General features: G+C 41.2%; 2 protein-coding genes across 8 annotated transcripts in view; one reads left to right on the top strand and one right to left on the bottom strand.

The window, feature by feature from the left end:
* The window catches only part of CMSS1 (cms1 ribosomal small subunit homolog), a 251,048-nt gene that overhangs the window by 162,607 nt on the left and 72,407 nt on the right, over window positions 1-16,034 (bottom strand). The window contains exon 2 of one of the 4 annotated variants that reach the window (XM_065062437.1): window positions 10,052-10,113. The exons of the other annotated variants lie outside the window; for them this stretch is intronic. Coding sequence (XP_064918509.1) covers window positions 10,052-10,055 — 4 coding nt within the window. The 5' untranslated portion in view covers window positions 10,056-10,113. The remainder of the gene's footprint in view (window positions 1-10,051; window positions 10,114-16,034) is intronic. 4 annotated transcript variants of the gene reach the window in all.
* FILIP1L (filamin A interacting protein 1 like) overlaps window positions 1-16,034 on the top strand; it is an 89,858-nt gene that overhangs the window by 3,244 nt on the left and 70,580 nt on the right. For all 4 annotated transcript variants that reach the window (XM_065062366.1, XM_065062359.1, XM_065062352.1 and 1 more), the window contains exons 2-3: window positions 4,307-4,480; window positions 11,576-11,754. In XM_065062366.1, the coding sequence (XP_064918438.1) occupies window positions 4,307-4,480; window positions 11,576-11,754 (353 nt within the window). The remainder of the gene's footprint in view (window positions 1-4,306; window positions 4,481-11,575; window positions 11,755-16,034) is intronic.

Below are 16,034 nucleotides of genomic sequence, written 5' to 3'. Positions count from 1 at the left end.
ATTCTGTTCCTGCCACATGAGATCCTAAACTCCACCATTTCATGGTCGCTGCAACCAAAACAGCCCTCAACCTTTACTGCTTCAACCAGACCCTCCTTGTTAGTGAGGGTGAGATCCAGCAGTGCTCCTCTCCCAGTTGGTTCATTCGCCATTTGCATCAGGAACTTCTCATTGATACACTGGAAGAACCTTCTGGACTGTGGCTGGCTGGCTGAATGTTCCTTCCAGCAACCATCAGGGAAGTCAAAATCCCCCACCACAACCAGGGCCTGTGACTGTGAGGCTGCTCTCAGCTGCCCATAGAAGGCCTCATCAACTTCCTTACCCTGATCTGGTGGCCTGTAATAGACACCCACAACAGCATCACCCCTGCCAGCCTGCCCCTTAATTCTCACCCACAGACTCTCAACTCGCTCCTCCTCCGCACCTGGACAATACTCAATATATCGTGGTTGCTCTCTCATGTAAAGAGCAACTCCACCACCACGCCTGGCTGGCCTGTGTTTCCTGAGAAGGACATAGCCATATCCATGACCACATTCCAGTCATGTGAACTGTTCCACCATGTCTCTGTAATTGCCACCAGATCATAATCTCCTGACAGCACACAGGTTTCTAACTCCTCCTGCTTATTCCCCATTCTGCACACATTGGTGTACAGGCATTTCAGAGAGTGAGCTGAGCCCACTGATTTCACCCTAGGGGTGTAGGAGGCCTCCCAGTCTTTATCAATACTAGAGCACTGCCCCATTGGTGCAAGCCCAGCTACAATCCCATTCCCCTTCGGGTCTAGTTTAAAGCTCTCCAAATGAGCCCTGCTAATTTCTGTCCCAGCATCCTTTTGCTCCTGTGAGATAAACCTTTCCCATGTATTACTGCTCAGACTGGCGTCTTATAAAACCAGCCATTATCAAAGAACCCAAAGCCCTGCCTGTAGCACCAGTCTCGAAGCCAAGCATTTATGGATTGGATCCTTCTATTCCATCCCACATCATCACCAAAAATGGAAGGAGGGAAGAGAAAATCACTTGTGCCCCAGACTCTTTCACCATCCATCCCAAGGCCCTGAAATCTTTCTTCATGCCCCTCAGACAGCGGGATGCAGCTTCCTCCCCACCTGTCTGGAAGATCAGGAGTGGGTAGTAGTCTGTTGGGTGCACCAGGCTGGGCAGCGTCCTGGTGATGTCCCTGATCTGGGCTTCAGGTAGACTGCACATTTCCCTATGATAAGGGTCAACTCTGCATATTGGGCCCTCCGTCCCTCTATATTTGGCCCTCCGTCCCTACTATGATTACCCGTCTTTCTTTCTTATCTGAGGCGGTCTTGCCTCTTTCTATGTGACCTCATAGTTTGGCCTTCCACCACATCCTCACCTACCTCTCCTTCAAGATCCAGGACCTCAAACCTATTATGGAGGGGCACCTGGGGAAGCAAGGCAGGCAGGGAGGGGGTTGCCTGTGACGTCAAACTGGGACTTTCAAACCTTCTCATCTTTTCGGTCCCCTACCTCCCCGCTCTGCCCGACAGGGCGGGGGGTCCATCATCTTTTGGGGGATATCTCCCTGGGGCCTTTCTGACTGGCACGCCTGGGAGTTACACCACCAGTCAATCTCCTCCTCACACTCCCTGATGATCCCCACTCTCTCAACCTCTTCCTTAAGTTCCACCATCATGCTGAGCAGATAGATCTTCCACCTGCTCACACCTCACAGAATCACAGAATGTTAGGGACTGGAAGGGACCTTGAAAGATCATATAGTCCAACCCCCCTGCCGGAGCAGGAACACCGAGATGAGGTTACACAGGAAGGTGTCCAGGTGGGATTTGAATGTCTACAGAGAAGGAGACTCCACAACCTCTTTGGGCAGCCTGTTCCAGTGTTCTACTACCCTTACTGAGAAGAAGTTTCTTCTCATATTTAAGTGGAACCTCCTGTGTTCCAGTTTGAACCCATTACCTCTTGTCCTACTGTTGGTTGTCACTGAGAAGAGCCTGGCTCCATCCTCATGACACTCACCCTTTATATACTTGTAAACATTGATAAGGTCACCCCTCAGTCTCCTCCAAGTCAAAGAGCCCCAGCTCCCTCAGCCTTTCCTCGTAAGTGAGATGCTCCCCTCTCTTGATCATCTTTGTTGCCCTGCGCTGGACTCTCTCCAGCAGCTCCCTGCCCTTCTGGAACTGAGGGGCCCAGAACTGGACAAAATATTCCAGGTGTGGTCTCACCAGGGCAGAGTAGAGGGGAAGGAGAACCTCTCTGGATCTATTAACCACCCCCCTTCTAATACAACCCAGGATGCCATTGGCCTTCCTGGCCAAAGTCCACCTCATGCAGGTGGACTGCCTGCCTCTCTCCTCTGGCAGCAGCAGCCTCTGGCACTCCCTGCAGCCAGAGACCTGAACAGTCACAGTTCGGGGCAGGCCCTCCCTCTGGGTTGCCACAGTCTTTCTGGGGCAAGCTCTGTGTCTGGTGGAGACCATGGTAAACTGCAGTTTGGGAGACTGCCAATAGGTGAGACGGCCTGCAGAGCAAGGAGGGACAAACTGCACCCTGCTGCATGAGCTACCACACTTGCTGCTGCAGCACAATGTGGGTGGTACTCACTTCACTTCACATGCTGTTCTCACCTTCCAGCGCCTGGTGGGCAGTGACAGGTTGATGCCCTCCCTGAGGCTTTTTCAAGGCTGGGGGCGGGGGTGCGATCACCGTTACCCTGGCAACGTCTATGCCATGTCAGACGCTCTCACAAGAGCTGCCGGGTCGCGCCACTCTCATGGGGTTCCACTGGCAAAGGAACCTCCTGAAACCACTCTGTACGTCAAGATCTGCTGACCAGCTGACCTCGAGGACTAAGTGATGCAGGGACCAGAGGATGCAGGGAAGAGATGGACACAGCCCCACTGGAGGTGGTGACCTACACCAGTTTCCCTCACAGTGGAAACATTCACATAAACAGATATTCCCATGAAAGAACACTATCATTAGAAGTGGGACTTGGAGACAATTAGCAAAATATTTGCAGCAGGTGATCTGTCTCTTCCAACTTAACATCTAGGAGAAGGACTTTATAGCAAAGAATTGTTCTTGGTGGCTTGTTGGTTTGGTTTTTTGTTTGTTTCTTTGGGTTTTTTGTTTGGTTTGGGGGTCAGTTTTTTGTTTGTTTGTTTTTGAAGAGCAAAGAGAATCTATAGATCATTTTAAACACAAATAGCATGTGTCTCCACTATGAAGCATTGACTTAGCAATGCTGTATGATAGGAAGAAGGTAAGTGCACCTGCCAGCTTGTGCAAGAATTTCTGAAATACGTACATAGAAGAACACATGGAAAAAATACTTGAGAACACATTGTAACTACTCTTTAGTAACAGGATGCCATCAGATATTTTATAAGATTAAGGAAACAAATGCAGTGCCATGAAAAAAAGTATAAAGCACACTTTTAGGCTAAATTTTTTGAAACTACATGATTTTTTTGAAACCAGACAACACCACCTTCTCTTAATCATTGTCTTTTAAAATGCTGGGGTTTCGCATGCACTCACAAACCGAGAATATCCTTACAGTAGTTACTTCTAAAAAACATGGTGCTGCAAGGTTGTTTATTACCTGAGGGCATGTAAATGAGTATGTGCACATCTACATGTCTACAAATACATAAGGCATGGTCTCATGCATGTACCCGTACACATACACTGGACCCCACTGCCAGCCTTGAAGGCAATTAATCTTGTTTTAAAGAACTGCCACTATTGCATGGCTTTGGACTGGGTGTTGCAAATGGTGCCATCCCCTGCACCGCAGACCTCACTGCATTCACTGCTCCAATGAGCTCAGTCTAACAGAAGCAGATGACCCTGGGCAAGTTTGAACTACAAAAGCCGCCTTCGCACCCAGAATATACAGAATGCGCAAAGCTTCCAGGTTTCAGGAACCATCCCAACATCTTTCCCTAACAATTTGAAATCAGCCTCTAATACCACAAGTCACACTTTGCCCTGAAATTTTGTGTTGTGAATGCTACACATCGGTCCAGAAACAGCAATATGATCTAATCACTAACAAAGTATTTAAGCATTGTCGAGGGTTCCAAAGATGTTGGAGTTTATGCAGAACTAATAAAATACAAAGACCAATACTTCCCTCGTGCTTTTTAACTGTCTTGATCTTACTATTTTGGGGTACTTGACAAACACAACAGTCTTTAAAAAGTTTTTTAGTTTTCTCCAAATCGAAAGTAGAAAGCTAACCTGTAAATACATATATACAGTTTAACCAAATAAAACCTTACTTTGTGTTTCTGCAGGCTCAAGATGAAGTTATAGGAGTACTTAAGGCTGAAAAAATTGACTTGGCTTTGCTTGAAGCACAATACGGCTTTGTTACACCCAAGAAGGTGTTAGAGGCCCTCCAGCGAGATGCTATTCAAACAAAGGCTGAGCAATGGCAAGAAGATATCTACGAAAAGCCTATGGGAGAGGTATGAACATATAATTGATATTTAACCATAGTTCCCACCAAATTAAACAGAAAATATCTCACTGAATTCACAAACAGAAAGCAAATGAGCTCTAAATCTAGAATCTAACGTGAGTGTAAGTGACAGCAGAACAAAGTCCAGTATCCAGTGGGGTCCCTGCTAAAAAAAGTTATCTAATGATCCTCATTTATACTGCACGCTGGGGGCTTTAAACATAGAAATACATGATTTTCTCTACCTGAAACTCTGATAATCAGCCTTCTATTTTTGACACCTTCTTTTTCTCCTTTCTCTTCCCCAAATTCACAACCCAAACAGATGCCTCTCCATTTGTCTCACTGAGGCCACTTTACCAATGGCTGGAAAGGGCCCACTGAGCAGCAATGGCACAGCTGCCTCTACCTTTACATATCCCGGCTCCCACCAGTTTTGGGGGAGGCAAAGGTATAGCTGCATGGTCCGAGTAGTTACTGTAATGAGTTGCCATTAGAAAGTTCATCCAGGCGAAAATCTAATATTCTCACATTATCTGTAAGCAACCTTTAGCTTAATTACACTGCAGAAGCAGCCATACTTTCTGAACAATGTTATCTGAATTTCACTTCTGCCCTGCAATGCAATTACTGTATATTAAAATCCCTTCATATTAGAATATGTGGGGTTTTTTTTCCCCAAGTGTTTACTCTTGTATATAGACATTTTAAATAATGTTTTAAGAGATAATAATCATAAAAATAAAAGCAGAAATTATGAATAAAATTCTTCCACCAAGTGTTTTCCAAGCTTTCTGAACAGAAATGTACCTAAGGATACAGAGCTTGTTTCAGAGAAAATCATGTCAGGCAAAAGGTCAAAACTCATTTCAAAGGCTCAGAGGTTAAAATCTCTGGCTATAATCTGAAACAGATAAAGTTCAACTGTAGAGGTTAATTTATTTTAGAACATTGTGGCATTATGTCACAGAAACTTTGAGTACAAATGGAAATTATTTGAAGAGAAGTCCAAAAGAGTTTGAAAACATAAGTTCAGTTTGTTACTTTACCTAAGTTTATACATGCTTTTTCCTTCTTACACTTAATGGCAGAGAAAGGATTTCTAACACCACTGGATTTGACAATTCCAAAAGTCAAAGCTAAACATCCTGAGAACAACTGAAAGGCTAGAAGGACCACTAGCATTTCGTGTAACTTGGTAAACCTAAGAACACCGTAACCGGCAGGCATTCCTCACTTTCAGTTTCAAAATACCCCCAAATTAAACCAGAGACCCATTCAGTTTTTGTTTGGATTTTTAAAACGTTTATAAAAACCAACGGAGAGGTGGAACCAGCCACAAAGCATGGAAATCAACCATTTAAATTCCCCTTTTGCCACCATGAAAATGTACCTTTTTATCTGCCTACAGAACCTCACCTAGGTGTTCCTGCTCTGGCAGGGGGATTGGACTGGATGATCTTTCGAGGTCCCTTCCAATCCCTAACATTCTGTGATTCTGTGATCTCCCCTGATCCAGTTCCTCTAGAGTACATCTCATCCTTGACAATTTAGCCTTGTAGCCCTGAACGCAGAAGTTCTTCCCAAAACTCAATTGAATATACCATGAATTTGTGAAGGTGTCTGTAAGGTTACTCGTCCTTTAACGTTCCCTCACAACTTGCTCATCTATCCTAAACTTTATGAAGTTTCTTGGCAAATTTGGTTAAAAATGAAGTGGGAAAATTTGGTGACTGGACAACTTTACTCACTAGAAACAGGATTTGTAGGTGAACGAATGTAGCAAAATAGAAAACAGTAGCAATACATCTCCTTTGCAAAACCTATGAGGAGAACCAAACAAACGCCAGATAAGCTAACTCTTGTTCCTCACACTTGAGGATACAATAAATGGGTTTATGTTTAAAGGAGCTTAAAATAAAAGAAAATAAGACTTCTATTTTCTTCTTGTTTCTGTCTTGACAAAAAGGCCTGAAAAGGTTTTCCATCTTTGCAGCTTTATAAATTTAGATCAAGTCAGTTATTGATGAAAAAATCTGGCTTCAGATCAATTGACACTTAAAAAAACGGTAGTCAACATACTAGTTAATACAGAAAAATAGCATAAGAACCATTTTCCCAGATTCAAAAATAAATAAATAAATTCTTAAAATAACAATAATTAAAAAAAACACATCAGGGAAGGTGATGAAGGAAAAGAGAGATAAATAGGAAGACAGTGCAGAATTTATGGTGTCTTTTTCTCATTTCAAACCTTCACGGAATTAGAAAGCCAATTCTTGTTTCTAACTCTCCCCAGCTTCCAATAACACAGACGCAGATACTAAAATCTGGTACCTCACTGTTTGAAATATGATGAACAATACCTCTTACCACTTTGAGAACTCCTCTAAAAGTAGTGAAACTAGAGGAAAGCCTATATTCTACATCCATCAAGGATAATTCAAAATGGCATCCAGTTTTAAATGCCCAGTGCCCACCAACTCAGGGAAAAATGCATCCTCATCAGCCTTTTGACGAAGTATATCTGACTGCATCCTCACAATGTCTTACAAGCGTCAGTCACAACCTTCCAGAGCTGACAGCAGTAGGGTGACAGTAAGTTACAGTCATAGGAAGAAATGGAAACAATAACATTGACAAGGTGGCATTCAGGAAAAGCAGACCAACGTATCCACATGGAAATTTGGCTCAACTAGGGTTGGAAAAGACAAGAGAGGAGCTGCTCCCCCAATCTCTAGTAATCCTAAACTCAAGATTATACATTCATAAACAATGACCGTGAGGGTATTATTAACAGGAATAATATTAATATTTCACTGAATTTTGGACAAAGAAATGTAGCTAATCCGGATTTTATTCTGGCACAGCTCCAAACACAAAACAGTCTAAAAAGATAAAAACTATAAGTTCAATTCCAAAGTAATGGATATGAGACACACCATCCTAGTTTGACTTCAGAGACGAGTTGGTGGCAAAATGTACTTAAAACGATTAAATTCCTGTTAAATTTTAGCTTGCTGAACTATTCACAGTTACGTAAGACCACACTTCTTATTTTCCATTGTATTGTACAGCATGTTCAAGTATTAATTCCAGCTAAAAGCCCATATGGTTAGCAAGAACAAAACAACAAATCACTTAATTAAGATTTTATCACTTTAATTTTCAACAGAAGACATTTATACTGCTGCTTATTAGTTCTCTGTGGTTTTTAGCCAAGAACTGCATATGCTGAGTAAACGTGTGTACATATAAAAGGATATTTCTGCAAGCGCAGCTTTAGCATTTGGACAGAGTAATTTGAGGAACCAGGGGCTGCTGGAGACGGCTCCTGCGAGAGGATCTCACACCAGTATGGGTTCACACGACTTCTTCCTTCTTTGCTGCTGGAGACACGGGAGTCAGCCACAAGATCTCACAGGGGAAACACGAGAGTCAAATCTGCTCCCCAGGGACATGCCCTTACCTCGCAGAGGGCCAAAAGAGAGCTTTCCAAAGAAAACACACAGAAGTGCAGCAGCCCAGTGCCAGCCTCTGCTCTGCTTGGTCCTGCAGGGGGGGAGAGACATGCTGCTCAGCAGCACACACGAGCGCCACACGCTCAAGCGCCCATACCCATTTTGCAGCTTACATGCAGATCTCAAGCACCTGCATTAATAGCAACGTAGGATCTTCTGCCTCTCCAACTTTTTATCACTCACTTGTCCCAGGCCACAGGCCCAGCACCTCTTCCCTTCTCCCTCAAGTGGAATCCCAAGCTCTCACTCTCCACCTTGTCCCAGGCCACAACAGCCACACACCAGGTGTGAATGCTCAAGGTAGAACTGATTTGACAGCATTCTTGACAAGAAAACCTAAAAGCATCTTCTAATCTGAGCGACAGAAGAAAAGTGCAACACGAGAAGCGCTTTAATGCAGCAGCTTATTTACTTGTCTCTCTTACCCTTTCAAGTAAGCAGGTCTCCCCACGACACTACAGTTCTTTTACCCATTTTCAAACTCCTTGTTACCCCTCCCTGCCTTGAATGCACACCTCTCCCATTCCAACTACCAGTTTGTAATCCAAACTGCTACTCTCAACGCTGACAAAAGCACAACTGCGAAATGAAAGGCACTGGCATTGCTCACTGAGAACTGCAAAACAAAAACCTGGAGTTACTACCTTTCTTGTTGCATTCTTGCTGCTTGGATTATCACTTGAATTAAGCTCTCATAGCCATTCAAAATTTACTCCAGAGCAAACAAAATATACTGAACCCATAAAACACTGCTGGCAGGTCCAACACTCTTCACACCCAACCTGCAGAAGCAAGACTATTTTCTATTTGGTTAATGGTGTTTGTGTAGACAACTAACCCTCATCTCCATCAAGCATTTATATGTTTGGAAACAGGAATCATTTGATTTATGGTGAGCATGTAGCCAGAAATTTCAGTGTTTTCTTATGCCAGCAATTTACACATCCCCTCAGGTTCCTACGTACAGTTTTGTAACAGTGGTGCAATCCATAAAAATATATCGCTTTACATTCTTAACCTCATCCATGCAGACTGCCTGCCAAAAGAAATCAGCAGTTCACACCTGTGCCTTCATTCCCACCTGACCTCGCACTGGCGACTGAGACCAGCAAGCGCTACCCTGCAAGGCTGATGCCCAGTTCACATTAAGTAAGACAGGGCCATAGTTGCAAACAGCATCGCATCAGAACTTTGTGCAAAGACAAAAGGCAGGTTGCTTTCTGAGAACAGCACATATTCACCTCTTGGCGAGGATCACAAGCTCAGGAGATGGTGCTTCAAGCATCTACGCAACAGCTGTTCCAAAAAACCCTCTGAAATCTTGGAGGGGGAGGAAGGTTGATAAAACACACTGACAGTTCTCTCATTCTGGTAAGCTAGTAGCTGAACAAAAGATTTCAAATTTTTAAATGTCCACTTCTGGTGAAAGAAGGGAGAATGTGGAAAAATTAAAAATGGCCAGTTTTCTTAAACCTTGTAAGGCAATTCAGTTTTCAACCTCTGTAAAAGATATAGAAAACACAGCCAAGAGATTACTGTATAAGACAGCGCTTGCTTACTGAGAAAGCTTCCATATGCAAGGGTTTAGGTATGAAAAGTTTTCCCTGGAGAGGTTCTACTTTAGGATCATGATTCCAGAAAGTGCTGACCTTTCTGGTGTAAAAGCATGCAAATCATGAGTGAAGAAGAAAAAAAACCTTAACGACTTCATGTAAGAGCACCACAAATCAGCCAACTAGGACAGTCATAGGTTTCTTTACATTTTTTGATCATGTATGAAAGGAGCTCAGCTATGTCGCAACAGAAAAGACGCTCTCTAACGTCACAAGCAGAAAGAACACGCAATTTTCAAAATGGTCTACATTTCTGTTGGAATACTTTGGACTCAAACCATCTTTCAAAGTCTTGTCAATACTTTTTCCCTATTCATTGCAGTGTTACCAAAAAATTTAACAATGATTTAGGAGAAACATAAGAGAATATATAAAGCCTAAAATGAAACTGAGGTAAGCAGGGGGAGACTCAGAAGCCCATGGAGAAACTGAGGATATTCTCACTCATTCAAGGAATTCATGTTTAGGCATTCCAGCTCTTCCTGTCATCGCTTCTATCAGCTGAACTGTGAATAAACATGAGGAAAAGATAATTAATCATATTCCTTGGAATTAAATTGTCCAAAATAAGCAGTGGCCCTAAGAATCTGAAGCCCCAGTGTTTCTTGTGGCACATGGAATCCCTTGTGGGGGAAACATTGGAGAACCAGAACCAGCCTTGCTTCCCACAATGCCCATTTGTGAATTCCTTCCTGTTAATAGAGTGAAGCACTGTAAAGCAGCTTGACCTACTAGAATAGACTGTGGTTAAAAGGACCTACTGGGTTCGAGCTTAAAATTTCTCTTTTAAAAAAAGGAGACAAGGATTCCTGTGTTGACCTGATGAGGGAGGCAGTCTTTGCAGGGGAAGGGGAATCAGCAGGGAACAGATATTCTCACAGATACAGACTCTTCCCAGATCTTTAGATGGCCTTCAGTGAGCGCTCCTCAAACTTCAGCTAGATCAAAAATGCCTAAGGAGGAAAATCCTTTCTGGTTTCATACACACGCACTTGCATAAATAACTTGGTCACTTACCCAACTGATAATTATAAGAGAATTTTCAGAATGATATTTTCTTTCAGTTTGTGGAAATAATTTTATTTAGGAGCATAACTACAGTGCCAATACTTCTGTGATTTAGAAAAACTGAAAATTATTACCAAAACTTAAGATAGATTATTTACATTAAATATAATATATATATTTAGAATATAATTTTATAATTATTATACACATAATAATATTTAGAAGCTCAGCAGAAATCCCCGGGGAAGGGAATTTGATGTTCCAACTGTGCTATAAAGGTGCCATCTGCAAGACAAACTCCTTCATAATGTGAAAATTGAGGAACAAAACAGCAAATGCCACTATTAAATAAAAATACTTCCAACCATTTCAAAATTTAGCGCTTGGTTATTCCAGAAACCCAGAACCATGCTCAGACTAAGCATGGGAGATAGGATTGTTTTCCATTTTTGCTTGTATCACACATTTATTATAAAAACAGAGAAAAACTGCTTTTTGATCTACCTGTCTACCTTACAAAGACAATCCAATGCTCTTGTTTCCTGTACTGCTACCAATGAGGCAGCTATTCCTATTCAACCAAAAGTCAGGCTACTTCTGTGTGAAGCAAAGGCTTCTTCTGCCAAGACATCTGTTTCTCTACCACAATGATCAATGGGAAAAGCACAGTCCTGGGAACAGTAACTGTTAATTAGTAGCTGCTGAGGATCAGTCATGGCAGGAGGAAGAACAGAAGGTGACTAAGGGCCATGCAAAACCTTACCTTAACTTATTGTACTAATCTGTCAGAACTAAACTGACAGAATTATATAACCTGTTCCAAACAGATACCAAAGGACCTGGCCATTAGGCTATTAAATGCATTTTATATTATTAACCCTCTCTTAAAATCTTTCATTAATGAAGCTTGAGCAAGTAAGAGTTTCAGAAGACTTGAGGAGTGTTTGCTTTTTTTTGTAGCTTGATAAAGTTGTAGAGAAACAGAAAGAAACTCACAGACGAATGCTGGAGCAACTTCTAATGGTAGAAAAATCACACAGACAGACACTGTATGAACTAGAAGAAGAGAAGAGGAAGCACAGCAGATACATGGAAAAAAGTGATGAGTTTACAAACTTACTGGAACAGGAATGTGAAAGGTAAGGTTACCTCTTGCCATAGTACTAAGAAATGCCTACCGTTTAACGCCACATCTGATGATTTGTCCACCTTTTTATTCTTATCCACTAAAAATCAGAATTATTTGCAGAGTTGTATTTTGAGAGTTCAGCTGTGAAAACATGACTAACTACTCCTAAATAACAGTAATGTCGACTTCTCCATCAGCAGGTAAGATAGGTAAACGGCTGTCAGACTCTTCAGCACTGTGGTAGGATGACAGGCATGTTACACCACAGAGAATACACGGAGATATGCAAATGTGTAAAGTCACAACCAACATGAAGCAGGTGAACCTTTCAGCACGTTTAAGATACTTTATACGCTATAGTATGCAAGTAACAACATCAAATCAGGCACAAAGCCTTTGATGGCAGAACAAAAAGACATGAGGAAAAGTAGATGTTTGGACAGATGATAGAAATACAGAAAGAAGAAGCAAAGGCAGAGGATAAATTACAGAAAGCTTTGAAAATAAGAACACTATACAGTTCTCCTATCAGGATTGGCACAAAAAACATAAATCCAACTTTATTTTTAAGTGTAACCTAAAAGCGACACAGTTTGTTTAAGCAGTGTGAGGATTTCAATACCTATTCTCAGAAGAAGGATTAAGAAGAATTTAATGTTTTTTACTGTCTATAAAAAAGCCACATCAAACTGTGCTTTCTCTGAATCTACAGTGAAACTAAATGCATCCTAGGGAAAAAAAAAATATCAAAGAACATTTCCTATTCCCTGGATAGCTACTCCAGAAGATAGGAGAATATTGTTTCTGTTTCCTTTAGCTTAGGAACAGCTTCCAGATGGAAATGTTTGGGTGTGAGAACGTCAAGCCTGTTCTAAACTCACATTATGCATAGATAATTCTTCCTCTGCTTTCCCTGGGTAACATCATGTTCCATGTATTTTGGCAGCGTTCACCCTTCACGCTACACCTCTCTCCTGCAGGTCTATCAAAGATAGCACATACGCTTCCCACCACGTCCACAGCCATAGTTATGGATTGCAATTAAAGCAGCTGGGGAAAAAAACCCAACCCTTTGCTTCTCAGAGAAATGTATACAGATGCAGGCAAGCACTGGTACACACAGAAAAGCACATCCACAGTCTCCCCACAGGGCACAGAACTGACTTTTTCCTCTAAACTGTTTTTGTGAAACATCATCGTATCAGGAACCAAAACCTGAGATGAATGGAAGTTTTCATCTCTGCTGTCCGTTTCTCAAAAGCTGTGAGACACTAATCTCTTGGAGACACAGCTAAACTACTACAGTTGCTAAAAGAGGTAAAATGTTACATCAGATACGTCCTCACACAACGTGAAAAGCTGCACAGAAGGAAAGACAGAGTCCTTGTACTTTCTTTCTTTTCCTTGTGCAAACGGGGTAGACATGGGATTAAAACTCTCTTCCCACACCCCCCCTCCATATTCCCCCATGACTATAAAACATTTACCACCATTATCTGCAACATTTAGTCTATCTGCCTGGAAAAAGGAGGCAGGGGGGAAATACTGAGGTGCCTAATGAGACCTTAGAGGATGTAATAATAGATTTCAGAACAAGTCTCAATTTTAGTATTTTCTTTGGAGAACGTATTTTATGTGGAAAACCTTAAGGGGGTGTGATGTCACATGCTGAGCTAACTCCAAAATGTTTGCCAAGTTATGTCGCCATCAAGATCCCCATGCAATTGCCTGCCATAACAAAAAAAAAGAAAAAAAAGGGGGGGGGGGGGGGGGGGGGGGAGAAAAAAGAAAAAAAAGCTCAGCAAGTTAAGGCATAGCCCTTTCTACATTAGTCTACCCAACGTGACATTCAGAACACACACCCGTATGCAACAAAGTGACCTTTTCTTTCATTTCAAAAACCTAAACACTTAGTCCAATGTACATATTTTCAGGATGTGAATTTTGCATTTGGATTAAGAACAAGTAGAACTCTGTGAAAAGTTTCATACATAAAGCAAAGATAAATGCATTTCTTCTTCCTCATCCCCCATTCAATTAAAAAAAAAAATACTCAGCAAAGCTTTAAGTGTTCATCAATGACCTTTCTTCTTTTTTTCAGCCAGAAGCAGTATTCTCTTATAAGTGTGGAAGGGTACCTAACATTCCTAACAGTATTTAAGTTTCAAAGCAAAATCCTGAACTTTCATTCAACTAGTTTAAAAAGTGTCTTGCTTTTATCAAAGAGCAAGGCTACAGTACATGCTACACATATCCTTGAGGAGTATAGAACGCATGCAAGCAAAGCAAGGTAAATGAATAATAAGTGATTATTTGATCAAAATGAAAAAAATTTAGATGCTGAAGCACTGAAAACTACTTAGAGAAACTAAAACTACTTAGAGAGACTATCAGTCAGATTCCACTCTTACATATGATTCTGAATATATTTTAAAATAAGGATATATGTACTCAGGAAGTAAAGAATTCTTAAATGCAAATTTTAGTGATAAACTCGTTTATCAGATGATCATGTTTTACAAAAAACTAGGCAAGCTTCCATCTCTAGGGCCTTTCTGCCACCTCACTCCCTCCATACATGACATTTCTCATGCAAAATATTAGCAATCTTCACTGACTCAGCAAAAACCCTTCACCTGAATCATTCAAGAACTCTTTGATTTCATAGCAAGACAACAAGACTAAGTTTGGCATCACCAATTGTATATTGTCACATTTGGGTGTTTGAGCTTATGACAGGACTAGTGACAGCTTTCTAGATGTAAGAACTGGACTAGCATTTAATGTTAGCCTTTTAGCCCTTTTAAGCTTCTTTCTTGTTGTCAACCAAAACTAATAATCCGTAGTCTTGCTGTAGTTGAGACAAAGATTCATCTTTCAAACTGAAAAGCCTCAGTGCTTAGCAACAGACATTTATCAGTAAAAGAATGGTAAAATCATGCTGCTATCATTACATTTATTCATCTTCAGTCATATGCACTTTTGAAGCAGGAAGCCACTGACAAACCCCTATCAGATAAGGGACGGTTTTGTGGGGAAAAGGCAGCCAATGGGCGATGATATGTCTCCCCTGCACTTCAACATGAACTGTGCTCTTTGTGCAGATCAGAGAGGAACACAAACTGCACGAGCATGGTAGAGTACTAGACCAAGTCTACTAGAATCTAGAAGGGAGAACTTTATTGTATTGCTGGAATCTAAAGAAATAGCAGCACTCAAACCCACAGGAACATAAAATAACTCCAAAAGTCAGATACAGAGACTACTAGGTGCACCTGAAGAACCACAGCACAGAAGCTAATGAGCTTCTTCAGAAGCTATTGCATTTCATGGGGTTGAGGGATGAAGGCATGAAGGACTAGAAGAATACTTACTTCAAATGCAGATTCCATTATATCTTCCTTGAGGGTATACCTACTTGTCTAAGTATATTTATTCCCATAGTTTTCTAGTAAAGCTAAATAATAAAAGCTGTTATTTCAGAAAACATTTTACAAAGCTAGAATATGAAACTAGAAGATTTTCCACATATGCTGTTCCCAGTTTGAAAACAAGCTATATGCACACAAGTATTTACATGTTTACATACTACTCTCCATTCCACACACAAACACACACACAAAGAGACAAGAGAGTAAAATAGTAAAATTATTAGCACTTACACAGCCCTTTTCCTCTGCAAAACTCAAGAAGTTTTATATATTAGATAAGCACAGCTATTCCCCATTTTCTGAACACTGAAAGGAAATGAAGGTATGAGTGGAAGAAATCAGTTACCTTGGGGTACAAGGGTGAAATTGAAGGAAAGGAAGAAATGTCCCCATAGCAGCAATTGATAAGAAGTTTAGTTTAAGGATCATGTATTAGGATGAGAATTTTTTTTCCTACAGAGAGGAAAGCCCTCATAAGTTTTTGGTTTAGCTCTGAATTCACACTCACAAAGGTCAGACAGAGAAAGTACTCAAAACCAGAAGAAAACACAACTGTTTACATATAAGATAATCCTAACATTTCCTAAAAAGAAACTTACTCCTTATGCTCTAAGCAAGTGAAAAAACCCAAGCCAGCCAACCAAACTCTATTCCACTGTATCAGACATTTTTTTTCTGGTACAGGGCATTTTCAGTATTAAGAGTTATTACCATACCCATCTGAGGAGTCTACATTCATCAAGTATAAAAAAATGGAACCTAACCTGAAAAAGTCTCACAACTGTAGCCTTTCTCATCTAACAAAACACTATAAAATGCTGTGCTTGTTGCTCCAACTGCTGCCCCTCTCAAGGTCTGT

The sequence above is a fragment of the Columba livia genome, chromosome 1, assembly GCF_036013475.1.
Source record: "Columba livia isolate bColLiv1 breed racing homer chromosome 1, bColLiv1.pat.W.v2, whole genome shotgun sequence".
In the NCBI taxonomy this organism is placed as follows: Eukaryota; Metazoa; Chordata; class Aves; order Columbiformes; family Columbidae; genus Columba; species Columba livia.
The sequence above is the reverse complement of the archived record's forward strand: the minus strand, read 5'-3'. Positions and strand labels throughout refer to the sequence as shown.